At 37.1% G+C, this 20,390-nt stretch overlaps 1 protein-coding gene across 2 annotated transcripts in view; it reads right to left on the bottom strand.

Annotated features, from left to right (window-relative positions):
* Window positions 1–1,913: 1,913 nt before the first annotated feature.
* The window catches only part of PIK3C2A (phosphatidylinositol-4-phosphate 3-kinase catalytic subunit type 2 alpha), a gene marked incomplete at its 5' end in the record, with an annotated part of 38,909 nt that continues 20,432 nt past the window's right edge, over window positions 1,914–20,390 (bottom strand). For both annotated transcript variants that reach the window (XM_082000119.1, XM_082000120.1), the window contains 20 exons: window positions 1,914–2,877; window positions 3,441–3,566; window positions 3,803–3,912; window positions 4,370–4,451; window positions 4,548–4,665; window positions 5,057–5,181; window positions 7,539–7,746; window positions 8,529–8,638; window positions 9,054–9,210; window positions 10,330–10,499; window positions 11,158–11,294; window positions 12,839–12,968; window positions 13,308–13,400; window positions 14,449–14,553; window positions 15,162–15,342; window positions 15,672–15,766; window positions 16,038–16,131; window positions 17,067–17,255; window positions 17,841–17,983; window positions 18,740–18,848. In XM_082000119.1, the coding sequence (XP_081856245.1) occupies window positions 2,695–2,877; window positions 3,441–3,566; window positions 3,803–3,912; window positions 4,370–4,451; window positions 4,548–4,665; window positions 5,057–5,181; window positions 7,539–7,746; window positions 8,529–8,638; window positions 9,054–9,210; window positions 10,330–10,499; window positions 11,158–11,294; window positions 12,839–12,968; window positions 13,308–13,400; window positions 14,449–14,553; window positions 15,162–15,342; window positions 15,672–15,766; window positions 16,038–16,131; window positions 17,067–17,255; window positions 17,841–17,983; window positions 18,740–18,848 (2,665 nt within the window). In that variant the 3' untranslated portion in view covers window positions 1,914–2,694. The remainder of the gene's footprint in view (window positions 2,878–3,440; window positions 3,567–3,802; window positions 3,913–4,369; window positions 4,452–4,547; window positions 4,666–5,056; window positions 5,182–7,538; window positions 7,747–8,528; window positions 8,639–9,053; window positions 9,211–10,329; window positions 10,500–11,157; window positions 11,295–12,838; window positions 12,969–13,307; window positions 13,401–14,448; window positions 14,554–15,161; window positions 15,343–15,671; window positions 15,767–16,037; window positions 16,132–17,066; window positions 17,256–17,840; window positions 17,984–18,739; window positions 18,849–20,390) is intronic.

Here is a 20,390-nt window from a genome sequence, read left to right as displayed (position 1 = left end):
GTGGCGGCCCGGCCCGGCGCCCGGCGGCAGACCCGGGGCAGAGCCCTCGCTTTAAGGCAGGTGACGGGGATTCTACACAACCCTAGCTGTAAAAATAAAGAGCTTTTATCAAGGATCGCACATGCTTCCAGAGCCAGGTAGCTGCAGATCGTAAAAAGGCAGTAATAAAAATCTCAGTGCAAAGTTCTAGGTTAGTAGAGAAAAGGAAGAGGTCTTCGCGCAAGCTGTTACTCCGAAATACCAAAACAAAGTCTGTAGAGAGAAGTGTAGTTCTGGCTGCAGGTCAGATGGTGCATAAAGGGTTTTCTCCTTTCATTAGACAAGATATAAAAAACTGTTAAAACTACGTTTTCAAGCTACTTAGCATACTGGTAAATTCCACCCCAAGTGAATATTTTCCTCTTACACTTTTTTTTTTTTTTAAATGCAGTACATTAAAGTCTTACTGCAACAATCACTTTTTTCTTAATTGAGAATAGTGCAAAGAGGTGCAAGCTTGGTGCTATTCCTTTACATATGAGAGGCCATGGCCATATCCCACAGACAAAATACAAACCATGACCATAAAAAGCTTCAGCCAGTATCCATTTTGAAAAGGAAGGGAAAGGCACAAAATGAGCTGAGCTATGAAGAAGATTAAATCAGAAGTCAGGACAAGTGCTAACAATAATACAGTACTATTTTTTTTTTCCCTCCTCCAGAGTCCAGCCAACTGTTAAAACTGCAAATCATTTTTTAAAATGATTTTAGTTTATTTGTATTTTGTGCTGTAAGACACTGTGCTTTAATAGCAAACTGCAAAAAAGGCAGTACATATTGCTTTCATTTTATTTCACAATGGAACGTTTCACAAAAACAGTAGTCTACTTTCCTGTGTTTAAGTGACTTGTGATTCTAATGATGGAATGGAGTAAGTCTCAAAAGCATCAAGTGAGCAGGAAATATATCTAGTTAGTTATATAGTTTATTATTTACAGGCTATATACTAAATGAAAAATATGCAGAAGATGCCTAATAAAACTGGGATTATGGGATTTGTTAGCACCCACTAGTATCAACCCAGTTTCTAACATTCAAGACATTCTTAGCTTTTTAATTGTAAGAACTCCTACAAAATTGGACCATGACTATTTTAGGCACCAGGAGATTCAAGTTTACTTCTCTCTTCTGTAGTGAAGGGAGATTGGTCAGTAGCAGGGGAAGAAAAAAAAAAAATCAGATGATGAAATAGATTTTTGGGTATATAGAAGGCTTTGCCCATATTGTGTCTGCGTTCAGTTGCATATTTTACTTTAAAATTTCCCTCTAGTCATAGTCAGCAGTGACAGTCTGTCTTGCTTCAAGATTTAGTACTGCAAGAAAAGTGTGCATTTCTACCCTATAGCTTTGTTTAGACAGAACATGACCATTCAAAACACTGAGTAGGGAATAAAAAGGCTACACCTGTAGCACAGAAATACCTAATTAAGTAACCAGTGGTATTAACAGCAGACAGTAAGTCACATTTGTACCCCACTGTCACAGTATAGTTCAAATCTAATGTTCCTTGGAATTAAGTATTTTTAGTGGAATTAATTTTTCTGAGAGTGAGAAAGTGTTGCTGTGAACTGTTAAAAAAAAGTGACCAAGTTCATTTCTCAAAGCTGTGTTACTGCAACTCATTTCTGGCCTGCCATTCACCCAGCAGTTGTGCTTTTTAACCAGAGGCCACTTGTACCTCCAGGTATAGGATAAGTAATTCAGGTGCACATGCCACTTTGGATTTAGTGTTTAAATCTGTTCCACATTTAATCACTGCAGTATTTAAAAGTTCTAGCAATTAAGACATTTCAAAACACTGAGAAGCTAGGCACATTTCCTACGGCACCACATTCAGCCCGTCTTCATTCAATTTTTGTAGATCATGGGTAGAAAAAAAATTTATACACGTTGCACTATGAAAATGAGTGTAAGTGATGTTACCTGTAAATAATGTATCTCAGGAAAAGACATCCAAGTAGGACCTGCAGATATGAGAACGTTTCCCCTTTTTAAGGGGCTGAAAGTATTTAAATACCAGAAATGAGGTAAAAGAGAAGCATTTGAATTATAAGGCACCCTTATTTACAACTTCCATTATTGGCACTCACTCCAGTAAGTCTTAAGAGAAGCATGAATCTGGGATTAAATGCAACGCTAGGGAATTTTTCCAGCCCTTCAACCTTCATTTCTACAGGTGTGTGTGAAGCCGAAGTTTTACCCATTGCTACTTCTATGATGTCTAGTTCGTAGTAGGAATGTAATCCCAAAAATATGTAATTTCTTTGATGTTCTCCAGCATCATGCCATGGATGACACAACATAGGTAACAAAGATTAAAAGAAAAAAAAAATACATTATATCCACAGGCCTAATAATCAAGTTATGGTTTAGCCAGCCAGCATGGTCAAACTGTTTGTCTTGCTTTCATGGGTGGTTTTAAAACCCCTTCCTTTACCCACAACTCTCACACATTTACAACGATGCTTGGATATAGCATCGCATAAACCTAAACCAGGTTTTCTAGAGATCCTCCAAATTACGCTACATGAACGTTGGTCCAACGTATCTGTTGAAATGCAGTCTTGAAGATGTACAAGTTACCTTCAAGTAGGAAGATGCACAAAGCACAAGTGAATACAGTTGTTCTGGTCTTGCTCAGGTGTAGAAATGAGTTCACAGATAGGGTACAGCAGTTAGTCGATACCAGTTAACAGTCTCTTTGCTCAAGTTGAAGTCCTTTAGTGAGAGTGTAATTCCACCCAAGAAAAAGTTCTCACGTAATGATTCTGCACTGAGCACACTTAACTGAAGTTCTCTCTGTTTCAGAGTCTCCATGCTATAGCCACTGTACACAAGCTAGAAGGTAAGAAGTCAATAATTTTTTGGTTATCCAAATGAAGTTACACAGATTGCCCTGTCTTCTGAATGCCTAGCCACTGATACATGTCTTAACTGCACATTATGACCATTCAGTATGGCAGTTTCTCAAAGGATGGGCTGAAGTACATCTGTATTTTATTTTGTGCTCCCCATATTGTTTAAAAGGACCAGTGTTTTTAGATAGAAGTACTGGTTACATGCCAAAACTTCTGAATTCATTCTTCTCCACATTATGAATCAGTGAATCCAGGGGAGGGGCATCTCTAGTTTTAAGATTCCTTTCCTTCTCCCCATCATTCCTCAGAGTCAGTCTGAGAAATTTCTGCTTACTTAAAATAGTATGTTTACCTATTCCATTGCTTTGCTTTTTTGGGGGATTGGTTTTGGTTGTTTTATTTGTTTGTTTTTTAAACAGAGCACAAAGTTTTTCAAACAAGTTCCTTTTCCATTTATACACCTTCACAGATTTTTCTTAGACAACAGCTTAGAATAAGAGACAATAGCAAACCATAGGTAGTTACTACATAATTTTAACTTGCCATTTCATTGAAAGTTGGATTTCTTGTCTTCCGAGAGATTTTGGTTTTGCGTTTGGATGTTTTGTGCGTATCTGGAAGTAAGTATGTTTTTACATAGGGATTTGGATCTGCACCATCTTCTGTAACCTACAATCCAGAACCAAGACAAGTTAGAAAACTAGTTAGTGCACACCTATGTAAATATTCGTTTTCAAGTATGTAGACTTTGCAAATCAAGCTAACCAAAAGCAGCAGTTAAGTTGGCAGTTGTAAAATTTGGAGGAAGAGAGCAAGTTCCACCATTCCTGCACCAACCTAAGTCAAGAAGATAATTGACAAAAATGGAAACAGTTTTTGACAGTGAGCTCCGTATCTCTACTTACCAGGTCTTTAATGTGCATCACCATGATAAATAGAGTGCTATTTCTATACGATATGGATAGTTTTACTTCTCCTCCCACTTTGCCTGAGGTAGGACTTGATGGACTTGCATCTGAAAAAAATATACAATTATTTTTTCTGTAGTATTTGTACATTTTCATTAGTAGTATACTAATTATATATGGGAGAAAAATACAAGCCTTAGACCAAGTTCAGTTTCTGATTTTATTTCTCACTCTCTAATAACGGGGCAAGGCCATAGATTTTAAAAGATTTTTTTGCATTTTCTTGTAAGAACCAGCTTGGAGGCTTAGAGTAAAATCTTGAATAATTTAGTCAAGCCATAAGCAAGCCCAAGTGATCACAAATATTGGTGCAGTTTTTGGTATGTTTTTGTTTCCTTGAAACTGTATGCCAGCACATTTAGAAAGACAGTGATGCAAAGTTTTCAATGAGGGAAAACTACAGTTAATTAAAAAAAGATTTAAAACCAAAACCTAAAAGCACATTGTAAAGGGGTCATACTATAGTAATCCAATTTATAAACACCCCCCAAAAACATTACCTACCTGTAGGTCTGGCTATTCCATCTATTCCTTCCACTTTGTCATCACGAAGTAATGGATGGAAAAAAGTATAAACAAGATCACACTATATTTGGAAGAAACATTACATATTAGTTTAAGTGGTAACAAGCACCAAGATCTGAAGACTTGCATTGGATTTACTTAAATTATTTGAACTCACTTCTGCCACCTCTGAAGAACTATTCATCAGACTCTGTATGTAGCTGTTGAGCTCCACTTTTCTTTTAGCTGCTACATCTTTTATATGCGTTCTTCCCAGAACCATCTTATTAGGAAAGCTACATGGGAAGAACAAAACAGAGTTTTCAGTTAATTTCTCTGAAGTAAGTGCAGTTAGATTCCATGGTCATTTCCACCCTGAAGTGCTGACATCGAATTTTTTTTTATGTCACTCATGAGTGGAAACAGCACAGTAATAGGTAACAACACTACAGAAAAGCAAGGACACATTTATAGCGATACAATGCGCAGATTAAAGACACTGAATTGCTCCTCTGGCTCTCCTCCTTAAAGTTTGGAGACAACAGTTTTCTCCCTTACTTGACAATTGTGAGGTCTAGTTTGCCCCTCAGCAATTTTGTTTCCATTTCAGGCTATTTCTTCCTCTGCCCAGCTGGTAACAGTTTTGTTGCTTCCGTTATAATAGCGATGTGTGAGTTAGGAACATACCCTGGTAGCTTCCAAAGAGGAAAGAGAATGCCAAGTTTGTTGTGGAGCTCCTGGAACTCATCAAATGTTCGGAAGACAAACGTTGGCTCAACTTGCCCTTCTCTCAAGACTCTCACTACATAGATCTGCCCAAAACACAAAAAAACCCAAAGATAGAAGTAGTAACAACATTAGAGAGCTGACTTAACGTAATTTTCTTAACAACTAATTCTTTCTATTATGGTAATCCTTTTCCTACATACGTATCCTAGTAACAGTGTTTGCATTTTGTACTAGAGTTAGAATTACAAAATTATTCCTACTGGAATGCAAAGTAACATCACACGATCTTCCCACAGTGTAGATCCACATCTGACATGGGGATAAAGATAGTTAAGGCTAAGCTGTCTGCATTCTCCCTTTTAAGCCTCATAAAGTTCATACTGTATAGCAGGTGCACAAAATTTTAAAACATCACTGCAGGATTATATCCAGACACGTATCTTTGAACTGTGCCAAAACTACCACAAAACTTTTCATGTGTGGATATGGTGATTCTAGAGGATTCCACTTTTGAAGTGATTGTTTGGTGGGCAGATGCAAGTGTAGTGCGTTTATATAAAAGAGATTCTTAAAAATACTGGGGGTACATTCCCAGTATGCAGTTATTCACAGCATTATGAAAGGCAAAAAAAAGGCTGAGAAACTGCACAGAAAATTCAGTTCAATGGACTCATTTTATGGGCAGATGAATTGTATGTATATTTTAAAAATGTGCAACTGGGAAGAGGTTTAAAAACCTAGACAGAAGGGGACTACATCATCTTACCAGTTTCCTGGAAGATAAGAGGCTGTTTTGGCTTCTTAGACTAGGAGTGCTCAAATACATTTATAATACAGTGATTCAGTACAAAGCTCTTCTTCACTTCTAACATTATTCAGCTTTGTTCTACATTCCCTAGCTGGTGTCTTACCAGATTAAAACATTTACAGCAAACACAAATTGAAGAGATGTACATTTGTATATATCAATATAGCTCACTTCCTAAAAAAAGTTGAGGAGAACGTAACTTGAGCTGCCTATTCTAGGACAGCAAACAGCAGTAGAGAAGTAAATAAATTGAAGATGGTCGCACATCTGCATGGGAATATGAATATTATTACAATTCTTAAAGTGTAACCCAGATCTATCACAATCTTGAAGGCAAACTGTAATGCTTGCTGCCTCTAGTACAACTGACTAGGAGTGCAGGTACATGTTTTTACTTTACAAATCCAACTGTAATTGAAGGTCAGAACAAAGCAGAAAGCGCGTGACAATGTCTCTTATTCAGGAAGGAGCCATTTTATAGAAGGCAGCTACATGAGCACAAACATGACTCAAATCCTCATTTTTTAAATCATCTCCACCAACACTACTTCTGCTCTTTCTGCTTCCTTCCAGATCCTTTTCAAGAAGTGTCTTCATTTTGAAGAAGATGACTGGATGCTAAAAATACCAGTCTGTATTCTAGCACTCCTGTGGTTGGTTTACCCTGGCCAGCAGCTAAGCACCCACACAGCTGCTCGCTCACTCCCACTCTCTCACTGATGGGACAGGGGAGAGAATCAGAGCAAAAGCGAGAAGACCCGTGGGTTGAGATGAAGACAGTCCTTGACAGGGGAGGTGACGCAAAGACAATCTCTCACCACCTCCAACAAGCAGACCCGTGCCCAGCTAGTCCCCAGGCAACAGCCACCCTGGAAGATATCTTCCTGCCCCCCACTTTCTTCCTCTACCCGCAGTTTTTATTGCTGAGCATGACATTGTATGCTATGGAGTATCTCTTTGGCCAGTTTGTGTCAGCTGTCCTGGCTGTCTCTCCTCCCAACTTCTGTCCCACCTACAGCCTACTCACTGCAGGGGGGGAAGCGGCAAAGTAGAAGAAAGAGAAAGCCTTGACACTGCACAAGCACCGTTCAGCAACAGCCAAACCAATGGTGTGTTACCAACCCAGTTTTAGTTAAACATCCAAAACACAGCACTGTGTGGGCTGCTATGAAGACAGGTAACTCCCCCCCAGCCAGAGCCAATACAACTCTGTTCTTATCCAGGAAGCAAGCAAACAGGCCCATTCCCACCTAGATTTCAGTTATGGGTTTTGTTTTAACTTTCCAGTCATCCACAGTGGGGCTTAGCTCTGGGTGTCAACACTGATCTGGGTTTCTAGGCTCCAATTATAGACAATACAGTCAGACTTCAGAAAACTCTACAGCTCATCCTAAATCTGACATCAGTGCCCAACTGAACAAGTGAGTATCTATAGCTGTATTTACTAACTGTCAATAAAGGGAACCTAGTTGTCTACCTCAAAGCTAGCTACTTAAGGCTAAACAAGGCAAGCTTCCCCTGGACTAATTCTCTGTTATTAGATACCAAACTTATGGCAAGGAGGAGAATGTATCTTGTTGGAAGAAAAAGTACAGTATCTTCCCTGAGTGGAAACAGAATCCACATACTTACATAATGTTTATCTGGGTTATATCTCTTCTGATATGTAAACACAGACACTTGTTTGATTCGGCCATCTTGTTTAAGAGAATATGTTTTAGCAGAAAATGAGAGGATGGGTTCATCATTAGAAGGTAGACCTGAGAAACGCAGCTGAGCCAAATTGTGAATGAAGAAATTAAACTTTGTGGCAACACTTCCCAGACTGGATTCAATCAACCTAGGGAAAAAAGTAACATCAGATACTACAGGACATGTCAGAACACACAAAAGTAGTTCTATCAATGAATCAAACTTAAGCCTAAGGAAAATAAAAACCAGTTTCTTACTGACACAGAAACAGTTTTTAAACTAAAAGTGATCAATGGGCTACATAAATAGCATCATATCAGCATTTAATAGAACATTCAGTAGCCAAACTTTGGAATCGGTTCTTATCCAAAAAGTGAAGTTTTTCTAGAGTTGGTAAAAACGTTACATGCATACTACTGCAGTTTTCCCTATATATTTAAAACAAAGTACAATAACACAATTTGTAACACGTAGCAACAACTCAGTTACAGTATATACACAGCCCCGCTACACTGGAGCATCATCGCTCCCTCCCCAGTGTGCAAAAAAAGCACTTCTTCAAAAAGAGAAGTCCTTTCATGCATTAACAAGGTTCCCATCATACACACTGCTATTAAGCAATTTAAGATGCATTCAAAATGCAAGTCTCAAGCAGCTGAATGGAATTATCCGCTCTCAGTATTTCAAACAAAATTTTTGCACAATGCTACTCCTAAAGGCAAAAGTTATTTTATCACAAGCAATAATCTTATATGAAACTGATCCTATTTATGTAGTTCACTGGTTAACTGATATTTTAAGATTGTACAGAGTAACTATCCAACTTCTACAAACATGTTTGTGAACATACTTAGTACATTTTTGCATACCAGAAAGCTCCCGTTAAGGGGATGATGCTGGTAGATATTTTAGTTTTCACTTATCTAGTACCTTGTAAAGAAAATGGTAGCTTCTGCATCTGTTGTTTGGGGCTGGAGAGCATCCTGGACATACTTCAAGTCCTGAACCCCACTTAGTTCTGGTAAGCCAGAAGAAAGCATCTGCAGGAATGTACAGTTTTAATGCAATAAAACCAATATAATTTTACATGGAAATTATTAAAAGTCTTAGGCCATCAAATTCATTTGAAGCTGCAGTAATGTTCTACAGCAATGGCCAACAATTAAAATCAGCAGTTATTCCCTTCACCATTTCTGCTGAGTTAAAAGCAATTACACCACTTAGCAGTGTAATTTATAGTATCATCTTAGTTTTAAACTCTCAGGAAACAGGTAGATAGTAAAAAAGCCTTAAAAGAAAAAAAACACAAATACAACCTTCCCAAAATAAAAGCCAGAAACATCAGCATTACAAGAGCATGCATTATGTGTTTCTGCAGCATACAAAGCATAGCATTCAATACAATCCAACATGAGAGATCTAACAAGTTTCAATTGAATTTAATAAAATTATTACCAATGAAAGTAGGTTAAGGAAGAGGTTTGCATGTTTTCTTATCAAATTGTAAGCTTGACAACACAGATCCACAAACAACTGAAAGCGAATAGTGGGTTTTTCGCCACCATTAATGACATAAGCCATATCTGATGTTAGCACAAAAGGAGCTCGATCCCTGTTCAAAAAGCAAAGAATTTGTAAGTTAACTATAAGGTCTATTCACTCTGTCATGCACTTCCTCTTCCCCTCCACCCCAACCCTGAGATAATGATATTAAATAATCCATTAATGCCACTTTACTTTTTTGGGTTGGGTTCAGCTGCTTAGCGCAATCTCAGAGTCCTAGTACATGGACATAGTACTGGACCGACAGCAGATCTCCTGCAGCAACACCTGGAGGACAGGTTACCTTACAATGCCTTCCACCCCTCATTTCTGGAAGCCATAGCGCATTACAACAAATGTCATGACTGTATTGTCACCAGACTAAAACCTAACTCCCCTATACTGGATATAGGTCATCTTCCCCTACACAGAGGGGTAGTAAATACAAACTTGCTGTTCACTCTTTTCTATAACATTGATGTTCACTACTGATTTTAAGCCAGAGTCTGTTCTCATTTGTTTCAAACTGAGATATTCAGATGATGTAAAGGTTCTGGCACTCAATTTCTCATTCATTGATAAAGTTTACCTAACAAGCATGCAATACATAATTGCATGAATATAGCTAAAAAGGTGAAACTACACTACAGTTTTAACCAACATTCCTGGAAAAGTATGATACCAAGATTTGTGTTAGATGTAGAGGCTCCCAGATACCAATAAAAAGTTGTATCAATCTTTTCCTGCACCAAAACACTTGGCTTTCCTAACTACTGTAAAGAAATTCCTATTGAGATTTGCCAAGTGTCTACAGCACAAATCTCTTAAGGGATGAATGCCGTTTGGAAGCATTAAAATTAAATGACATTTATGAGACCAAATTCCTTATTTCAAACCACCAGTAGCTAGAACAGTAATTTTATATGAAAACTATGGCTATGTGATTTGACTTAAATCAGTTCCAGACATCAGAATATGGAAATAGGAAGCTGAAGCCTTTTCAAAATTAATTCTATATAGTTAAGTTTGAATGCACTCTGGAAACTCTGTGGTTAAATTGGAAGATAACGGCTTCATAATGAGAGCAGCGGATAACAGCAATTTGAAAGTTAATGATTAGAATTATAATGCTTACAAAAATATACTAAAAATCACTTCATTCTCTACATTGCTTAGCTACAGAAAATACCTTTTAAAGCTACCAAACATTTGTGCATGACCCAAAAATTTTCCAAAGTCAATGTGGAACATGTGCCCTGTGTTTCGGAGCATTATGTTATCATTGTGGCGGTCACAAATTCCCAATACATAAGTAGCTACACAGCATCCTGCACAAGAGTAAATGAAGTTTTCTGAAGCCTGGGAGGGAGAGACAAAAGTGAAGTGAGATCAAATACCAGTGGGAAAACCATATTCATGCACTCAACAGTTAAACTTGACAAGGGTAAAATCTAAGTCAGACAAGGCCCTAAAATTTGCTTTTTTTCCAAAATAGCACTCTTTGCAAAAACCTTTAGATATCGCACTTTCCAGGTAAAATGGTTGTTTTGTTTTTTTAATTAAAGAGAAAAGAGGAGTTGAAGATAAATCACAAAAAGAAATAAATGTTAGCAGAGAAAAGGGTACAAGACTTATTTTTCCAGTGTGTTGTAACAGTGTTGTAGCCAAAAGAAGATTTCTTGGTTTTTTTAATCCCATGTGCTTTTGTATGAGAAGAGGTCACTGCTCCTATGCCACAATTAAAAGCAGCCACCATTCCTCCTTATCTTAAATTTTAAGTACATTTTTTCTATACCCAATAAAAACTCCAATGTGAATCCTGAAAATCCATCTGGCTCCTTTTTAGTTATTTAAGGGATTTTCATTTGCTCTTTTTCAAGTATAGGAAAAAATTAAGTTTCTTAGAGATATAAAACAAAAATTTCAGTGGAAGATCTGTAATAAAAATTTAATTCTCTCATAAGATGATATTTATCCCTTTTAAAAGATCTTCAAATAAGAACACTAAAAAAGTTACCTTTTCATATTCCTCCTCTGTAGGATTATACTTCCGCAACCATTCTGCCAGAGGCTTGTCTTTAAAAGAACCTGTCACTCCATATTCCACTTGAATTTTCCTAAGTGTATCTGAAGCAGGAACAAGCTCTACCACACCTTTACATAAAATATAACAAAGTGTATTTAACCATCTCCCTAAGTTATACTGCATTTTCATTATTCAGGAGAAACTTTCTTGACAAGGATGGATTTTTATAATCTTAGACCAGCTTCTTTCAAAAGCCGGTTAGGTGTAAAAATAGTGCTATTAGTCTACTAAGCATTTCTGCAGACTATATTACAAAGCATATCGTAAAACACACGTAGCATTCCAAGTTAGGCTTACTTTACTACAATTAGTTACAGTTTCTAGAATGTATATATAATTTATACTTTGAATAATTACTTTCTAGTATATAATCTAGTATTGGTCTATAAGCAGTAACTGCAAAATATTTTTATGCTGACATTTCTCATACACTGACACTTAAGTAATCTAGTAACTTCAACTGCTGTCAAGTATTGAAACAGGCCAGACTGTTGCTCCAGAAACAAGGCAGTGGGCTTTAGATGTGGCCTTATTTTGGAGATACCATTTACTAAAAATATTTGTACAGCTAAATCATAAAAAGAAAAACATTTATTTGATGAACAGAATTTTACTTCTATCTTGGCAAGAGCTACTAAAGGCAAATCTGTAATTTACATAGTTTTTCTGCTTCACTTTAATCCTTCCAAGTACTTTAGTATTCCTAAAGTACTTCGGAATATAAAAAAAATGTAACATGCTGTGCAATCAAGTCATCATTCAAAGGAGGAAAAGCCATCTGTTTCTCTAAATAGCAAGTCTTACATAGATAGAGGCTTTTTGCTTAGTCTTGCCAACCTAAATTTCCAACATTTCCATGTATTTAAGAATTTTCATTGTGCTGTTTTAGCATCTGACTGCAGAAATATTTAAGTTATTGCTTATCCTCTTAAAAGATCTTGTAGTTCCTGTTGGCTAGCTTTAGAGAATTAGTGAAAACCAGCAAAAAGCATGTTCAAGGTGCAGGGAAGTATTTACACTCAAACTTGTAATTCTGTGAGCTGGTTTCAAACCTAGAAGACAGCCTCATATTCCCAAGGAACTTTTAGCAGCACATGACACTAATTCTGGGGGACAGTGTGTTTGTGGGATGCGTTTTAAATCCCCCTTTTTGCATATTTTAGTACATGAATGATACTCTCTGACTCAACTGCAGCAGACTCCAAATACTTTAGAATTCCAGTTTTAACTCGAATGCTTTCTTTCACCATAACTAAACTTTCAAAATCAGGATCGCTGTGGCACCATTATTTTCTTTTGTTACAAGTAAGGGCATCAAGAGAAACCTTAGCTTTTATCATCATATTTACTTGTTTGCACCACTGTTCACAGGCAGCAGAACACATAAGAATCTCAGGACTCGAGAAGAAAAACATTTAAAAGCAACTCAGCCACCAGGAAATTCAGAACAATTTAACTTGCTACACTCTTGAGTACTGAAGTTGCTTGCACGGAGGGCTTCTGGCCTGCCACTGTTTCTTGGGCCTGCCTCTGCACAGAAATTTTTCACTATCAGCGTGACATGAAATTGAAGTGAGGGAGCAAAGATTATAGGCAGCATCTGGTTTTGCACCTCGGTCTTTTCCAGTTGAGAGACACTTGAAGATAACCATCCGTAGATCCAGTCCCTCCTGCAGCCAGATCTTATCCATAATCTTAATCATTTGTAAAGCCAACATATCTTGTCTCAAATCTTCTCCAACCTTAAATGGAAAAATAAAGTTAACTAGAAACATAGTATGCTTTCAGCAAAACTAAACTTCACAGATTTTAACTACTTTACATTTCCAGGAAGTGATACATTATGGTACTTTATTCCTCATAGCTACACACTAAAAAAGAGAAATAGGCTACATTTATGCTTTCACACGCAGTAAACTTACTTTCACTTTTTAAAACCTGTTCAGACATTCGTTTCTAGATACACAGGAGCAAACTCACAAAACAACTAAGCTTATCGGTCTATGCTAAAGTTAATTAATACCAATGAAATAGTGATTACCATTCAATTTTTTTTTCTCCAACACATATGTAAGGCCTACCTTAAACATCACATTAATTTCTTCTCCCAGAGGGTCTGCATTTATCAGTGCAACTTTCAGTGGTACAGCATTGGAGCTGAAGAAAGAACATGCCTACAAGTAGATTTAGTGTTAGTGCTCAGAAAGGACTCTTCCTGCTAGCCCAGAAAACAAGACATTCTGACAACGAGCAGGTTTGACACACAATGTGCCTATTCAGACTTCTAACATTGCAATTGCGGCAAATACGTGCTCCCTTTGAATTCCTGTTGAATTCTTGTACAAAAGCCCATAGTGCTGCACAGTGATGTTTTATACATTTTGAAGGGAAGAATGAGTAAAACATGGATAAATATTTTATCAGCAGCTTCTTTTGAGATCTAGAAGATACTAGTAAAAAAATGAGTATTTGCACATTTCACAGTATTTTCTCATTTATCTGCTTTTAGGCACATACTCATGATGTAATAGTTAGAGTAGAGAAGGAAAGCAAGACGAACTGTCTCTCCACACAGGATTAAATCCTGTGTTCACAGACCTTGAGGTTCTCAGTCATGCATGATGATATTATCAAGACTGTAGTTAAGCAGATATTGTCAAACCTTGCAGAGTTCTGGAAAAATAATTTACCTTCTCCTACGTTATTACTTGCTGGACCCTTCACAATAAAATACAGCTACTGTCTGCCTCCCTGGATTCAGTGCATCTCTTGGACACAACCAGTAACAGGCAGTTTCACCCATTTCACGCTACCTACTCATTGTTTGAAATTCATAGCCTTGCTCAATTTTTTTCTTTTGATTACTACTGCAAACAGGACGTTTTCATGCACTTTCAATAGTCCCCTGCTTTACTATAACCAGGATTGCTGGTCTCAAAAGAGACAGCGTCTGAAGAAATAAGTTATTTTTTTTATATATATCTATATATCTCTCTATTTAAATATAAGTACCTTCATTGGTTTTACACAAGTAATTGTACAAATTTTTCTGCTCGGGTAATTTTACTGCCTTGTTCAATCAGAATTTTTAATTTAAGTCCTCCCCCCTCAGCATAAGGAGCTTTCAAGCACCTCAACTGTTTTTTTTTCCTCCCTCTTTGTAAACGCTTTGCCTATATGTAATGTTTACAAAAAAGTTTTGAAGCTCTGAATGTGCAGTACCTTAATATTTAGCTCTTTCGCCACAAGACTGGGATTGAGAGGCAAACGGCATTTGTTCTTCAGGAAAAATAACTGCACACGTTCCATACCATTTTGCAAGGCAGCCTGCAGGCAAAAAAAAAAAAAAAAAAAATATCTCAGCTGACATTCTCCCAACTGGAAAATCTACAGAAAACTTCTGGACAAAGTTATCCTGAGGCCAGTGTTTTAACTCCTCAGTGCCAAAGGAATGCTAGAAATTATAACTGCTTTTTTAGCTACTAAAAATACATAAGCCTAGCAGTATAACACTAATGTTGCACAAGTTTGTGGGTTGTGGGTTGGCTTTTTTTTTTTTTTTTGACTGAACCCCACTACCAAACTGTAAGGTCCTGTTATAAGCATATAAACAGATATCCAATTCTTTTGCATAATGGGGTCATTCTTCAGCAGCAATAGGTTTAAATCCAATTCCAGTTTATTGTACACAGAAGCCATCCTGCTTTCTTATCCTATAACATCAATCTTATGTTAGAGATGACAACAAATTTGACAAAAACATCAACTTCATTGAACTATTGTCTTGTTCAAATGCAGAGCAATAGATTCATAGATCTTCCTATATATTATATATAACATTTTATTGAACTTAGACTAAAAAGGCAATTGAGTGGATTGTTTTAAGGGTATACACAGTCTAATCTTCCTAAAAAATACTAAATATATATACACACCTGCCGAGCAGATCCACTTGTTTGCTTTACTTTCTCCGCTACCATTCCTAAAAGCTGCACCAGTCTGGTCTGCTTCTCGAGCTCTTCCCTCAGCCTTTTTCCACAGACTGACAGAAAAGCTCCAAGAATTTGCTCATACCTTACACCAAACTTTGTATCGTACAGCGTATCCTTAAGAAGCCTGAAATAAAGGATTTAAGTTAATTTTCCCAAGGAAAATACCGCAAACAATGCAATACTAAGACATAAAAATATTTTAATGAATCAGTACTATATATCTATCTATTTATATCTGTAGTTACTGGTATATAGGATATAAAAGGGAAGAAGTTTCTGCCTCGTAGAGGCACTGTGTGTTTTTTCATGGAAAAAACAGTATCTACATTTCATATATTCTCCATTCATAATATCATAGTTCAGAACAAAGAATGTTAAGAAAGAATATTTTTTCCTGGAAGTATTGATCTTATAGTAAACATGAAGTGAACAATGGAACAAAGAACGTCTTACCAATATAGGTAGTGTGCTATTCGAATACTTCCCAGTGCCCGAGCCAAGAGAAATTTGACAAGAGCACTGTCAAGGTAGGTTTCATACTTCAATGCCTAAACACAAAGAAAATGAAATAAATCGGGTCTGGATCTAATTCTAGCTGAAGACTGAGATTTTATGACTAATGCACAGACAGAATCATCACAAATCCATGGGACAGTTACAGAGCGATTATTTACTCAAATTGTTTTCCACACCATGCATTAAGGTTATTAAGTGTAGAGGCATGCAACTGCACTTCTGCTACTAGTAATCAGCAATTCCTTCAGGCTTTCAAGAGCAAAAAAATTCAAACTTCAACTTTCTGTTGGCAGGTCGTCTTACCTGCACAAATTGAGGGAGGAAATCTGTTAACTCATCATCACTTAATGTCCCTATCCAATTCACAGCTGTATTTCGTACTTCCTGATCAGCAAACCTAGAAAGTCACCACAAATCCACGTTAAGATTATTCTGTCGATGTAGGATTTTTTCTTTCTTTTTTTGAGAACAGCTAGATACAACAGAACCAATATAAAATCTTTAATAGCTCAATAAAGGACCTTCAAAAGGTAATGAAGAGCTTCAAATTTAAGAGGCAAACACGTGAGTGTTTAGGACAAGCATACTAATCCCTCAAAACTTCAGTCTTGATAGCCTGGCTGTATAGCTTGTTTTCCTGTCACAAATTAGATTTCAGAATCCTAACCACTATTGCTGTTCTTTCACTACATAGAGTCATAGAATAGTTTGGGTTGGAAGGAACCTTTAAAGGTCATCTAGTCCAACCCCACCTGCAATGAGCAGGCACATCTTCAACTATATCAGGTTGCTCAGACCTGCAATGTTTCCAGGGATGGGGCATCTACCACCTCTTTGGGCAACCTGTTACAGTGTTTCACCACCCCCATTGGGAAAAAAATTTCTTCCTTGTATCTAGTCCAACCCTACCCTCTTTTCGTTCAAAACCGTTACCCCTTGTCCTATCACAACAGGCCCTGCTAAAAAGTTTGTCCCCATTTTTCTTATAAGCCCCCTTTAAGTACTGTAAGGCTGCAATAAGGACTCCCCAGAGCCTTCTCTTCTCCAGGCTGAACAACCCCAACTCTCTCAGCCTGTCCTTACAGGAGAGGTGTTCCCTCACAGGAGAGGTGTTCCACCCCTCTGATGGAACATTTTTGTGATGTGCACGACTTGGTTAAGCCTACATGAATAAAGTAAGCACACGTTCTTCAAAATTTTAAGAAAATTTAGCTTTTTCTACAAGAAATTCAGCAGTATTTTCCACAAGAATGCCATTCAGAGTCTTCTACTGAAGAAAAGTCACTTAATGCACAACACACAGAGAGAACATATTTACATTGTTTTTCTTACTTTGAATCAAGTAGTTCCAGTGCAGCTAAAGGTGATAGAGGAGGCCACTGCTGAAGTAATGAATATATTTCTGGAAGACTTGCCCAGTCCCAGTGAGGGGCACTAACCAGTATTTTTGGTAGGCTACTAGTATGACTATGACAATAATGTCTCTTCTCCCACAAAAATTCTTTATCTTCTTTTGATAGCCTGCAGACAAAAGCATTTCAGTTTATAACGCACATTACAGACCATCACCTGAATAACCCCAAGGCTACTGGTCACTGTATACATACAGGTAATTTAACACACAAAATGGAATGTAATTAATATGGGTATTTCCTCCACAAAAGCCAAAATGAGACCCAAAATAAAGCCTCAAACATTATGCAAACAGTTGTTCAGTGTTATAATTTGGGCGGGACAAAAATAACTTTTAGTATAATCTGAACTAAACCAAAATGTTAATGTTAGTTTGGTGCAGATGAGTGGGAAAGCCTGCCAGAGAAGCATATGAACAGTCACTGCTGAAACTGCCACTGCTCCCTGTAACTGGAGCCAAAAGGGTAACTATCTTATAACAGGACAGTATTATGACACCAGCCATGGAAAGCACAAGTACACTCATTAAGTCAGCACCATTATTTTGCAAGTTTAATTCAATCTCTTGTTTAAGTTCCCACAGGTCTTCAAAATATACTAGAAATATATTAAAGAAATTTAAGAATAAGAGTTCCATATCCTAGCCACAAATTGTCACATACAGAAACCATAGCTAGAAAGAGCTGAACATACCCAATAGTGTTATCTTTGGAGAGAATGGCAAGGAGACGATCTCTAGATGGTTTTTCTAACGTTTCTATGGAGTGATGAACAGTAGTCTTTGCAGCTTGAGGAATTTTATATTCAATATCAAAAGCATGGGATGGGAAGTCAATCTAAAAAAAAAAAAGATGATGTAAGTCCTTAAGACCAGTGCAGAAAGCTTCCCCCCTTTCAGCAGCCTCGGATGTTGAGGTATCTGAACTCTAGTTCTACATGTGTAACAGTTTCCAGATACTGTTTCCTGACTGTTTTTTTCTATTTCAATTCTTCTACATAACTATGGTCCTTAAACATAGGACAACTGTGTTGTTGCACAATCTAGTAGTTGGAGTACTCCTCAGAAGTGAGGCAAGAATGCTTAGAGCAGAGACTAATCACAGAACTATTAACAGTTTCAACCCAACCACCAACTCCCACTGTGTTTTGGGACTGCTAAGCCATGCCTAACAAGGTGCCTTCTCTTCGGAGAGAAATTTGGACTCTGAATTTAGAATGAGAGTTACTTATGTTCTGCAAAGAAACTGGAGTTGCTATTGTTTGGGTCTAGACAATTCCCATTTCATCATACATTTCTACAGATTGCTTTTCAAAGATGGTGCCTCTCAGTACTGATAGCATGTACTACCAAGGCATCTCCAATTTCTCTTGCTTCAAGATAGTGGTTCAATAACTGACTTGTATACACTTACAGCAGCTTTCCATGCTTTGCCATTAATGTTTAGTAATCGCTATTCTAAACTGGCTTTCAAATAAGACTTAGCAATATTTACACTCTCCCCAATACATTAATCGATCTATTACCACTCATGAGTTACAAGTCACAACATTCAAACAAAACATAGTCAGATCAAGTCAGAATTGTATATAACCTGCAGTACTATTCTTTCCAGATTTCCTTTCTTACTGGCCATCCCTGATACATGATGTGGATGTGATGAGGTCCAGAGTTGCAAGAGCTTTGTCCCACAAGTTAACAATCTGAAAAAAAAAAAAAGAACATGCACTAGTACATGTATTAGTAACACAAGCTGTTTACTTCAAGATACTAGTTATTAAAATACTACCTGGAGAAGATCAATGGTTACTACAAGGAAAAGATTCCAAAATATTAGTGTGTTATAGGAGGATAGTTCAAACTGAGTATGCGTTTCTACTGCAGAGATAAGAATTTATCTTATGACAAGTACTTTGATATTGATGTTCAGAAAAGAACACAGGTATTCAAACTGTACTAGCCAATACAGTTCAGAGCTTAAAAAAGAGAATGAATATCATCAAGTGTCAAATGACTTTATTTCTTTTCACTAGATGTCTTCTGTACTTGAAATCCTTTAAAATACCACATACAACTTTTAGGTGGAAAAGGCAAAGGAAAAAGTTCAGTGCTGATGCAGCTAAACTAAGTGCTCCCTATATCTTAAAGGAGAAAAAGGAACACTTTTGCCTCTGAGGAACTGAACACACGCATCTTCTTAACTTCTCAGAAGAAAGGCACAAGCATATGAATATTATAGACACCACCATTTGTCTAGACTTTCCATATTACTAGATTCTGCAAGCGCATATCAGATGATGTTTGTATTTGTCAGTTTATTCCCAATATTAATAACGTTTCCAACTGTAGTAAGGCACAACTGAGAATAACTTCATAAATCAGTTAAGTGCTGACTGTTAGGCACAGAAAACTTCTATCAGTGTTTAAACATCAAAACACAGTCTCAAAAGACTGCTTGAAGTCCAAGCCTTTTGTGTATTTTGAAAGATGTTTTTAGGATTTATATACATTTCAAAGAAAGAACAGTTATTTATGTGTAAATATTGATTAACTGGGAGCTTATGACACCAACAAAAATTACTAAATCATGCCAGCTTGGTTTTTTTTTTTTAATAATTCTCCGGTTTAATACACTTGCCACAGCCTTCTGTCCCATCTACAAGTAAAGACATTTTAAATCATTCCACATACACTTCATCTGAAGGGATTTTAACTTGACTATGGATTCCTCCGAAGCACATACATATAAGACCTTTCATTCTTCCTATGTTTTAGTTAGCTACAAGTTTCAGCTCTCGCCTGCTATTGATGATATTCTCAACTGTAACTGGAATATCTAGCTAGTACCTTTGGTATAATATTTAGCTAGTACCTACGTGTTGATTTAATTTATGTAGACTGCAAGTGGATTAGACCACTAGCATCTCTACAGCTGCCATATACAGGCCACTCAGTGAACCCTGGCACAACACATTCTATTGTAGTGCTCTGCATAAACAGAAAATACAGTTTTCCCTCCAAACTAAACTACTGTAATGACACCATGCAGTATGAAGACAAGACAAATTTGCAACTCAAATCAAAACAAAAGCTATGTTTTCAGTCAAATACTGTGAAATGTGATATTTAGATAAGAGACTCAAAGACAACATTTAAACAGAAGGCTGAAACAAGTATATTTTATGAAAAGAAATCCAAGTTCCAGTGCTGGCTGAAAGCAGCTGCAGGCCATCTTTCCAACGCAG

The sequence above is a fragment of the Phaethon aethereus genome (assembly GCF_964289735.1).
Source record: "Phaethon aethereus genome assembly, chromosome: 5".
In the NCBI taxonomy this organism is placed as follows: domain Eukaryota; kingdom Metazoa; phylum Chordata; class Aves; order Phaethontiformes; family Phaethontidae; genus Phaethon; species Phaethon aethereus.
This window is presented reverse-complemented; position numbering and strand designations above follow the sequence as displayed.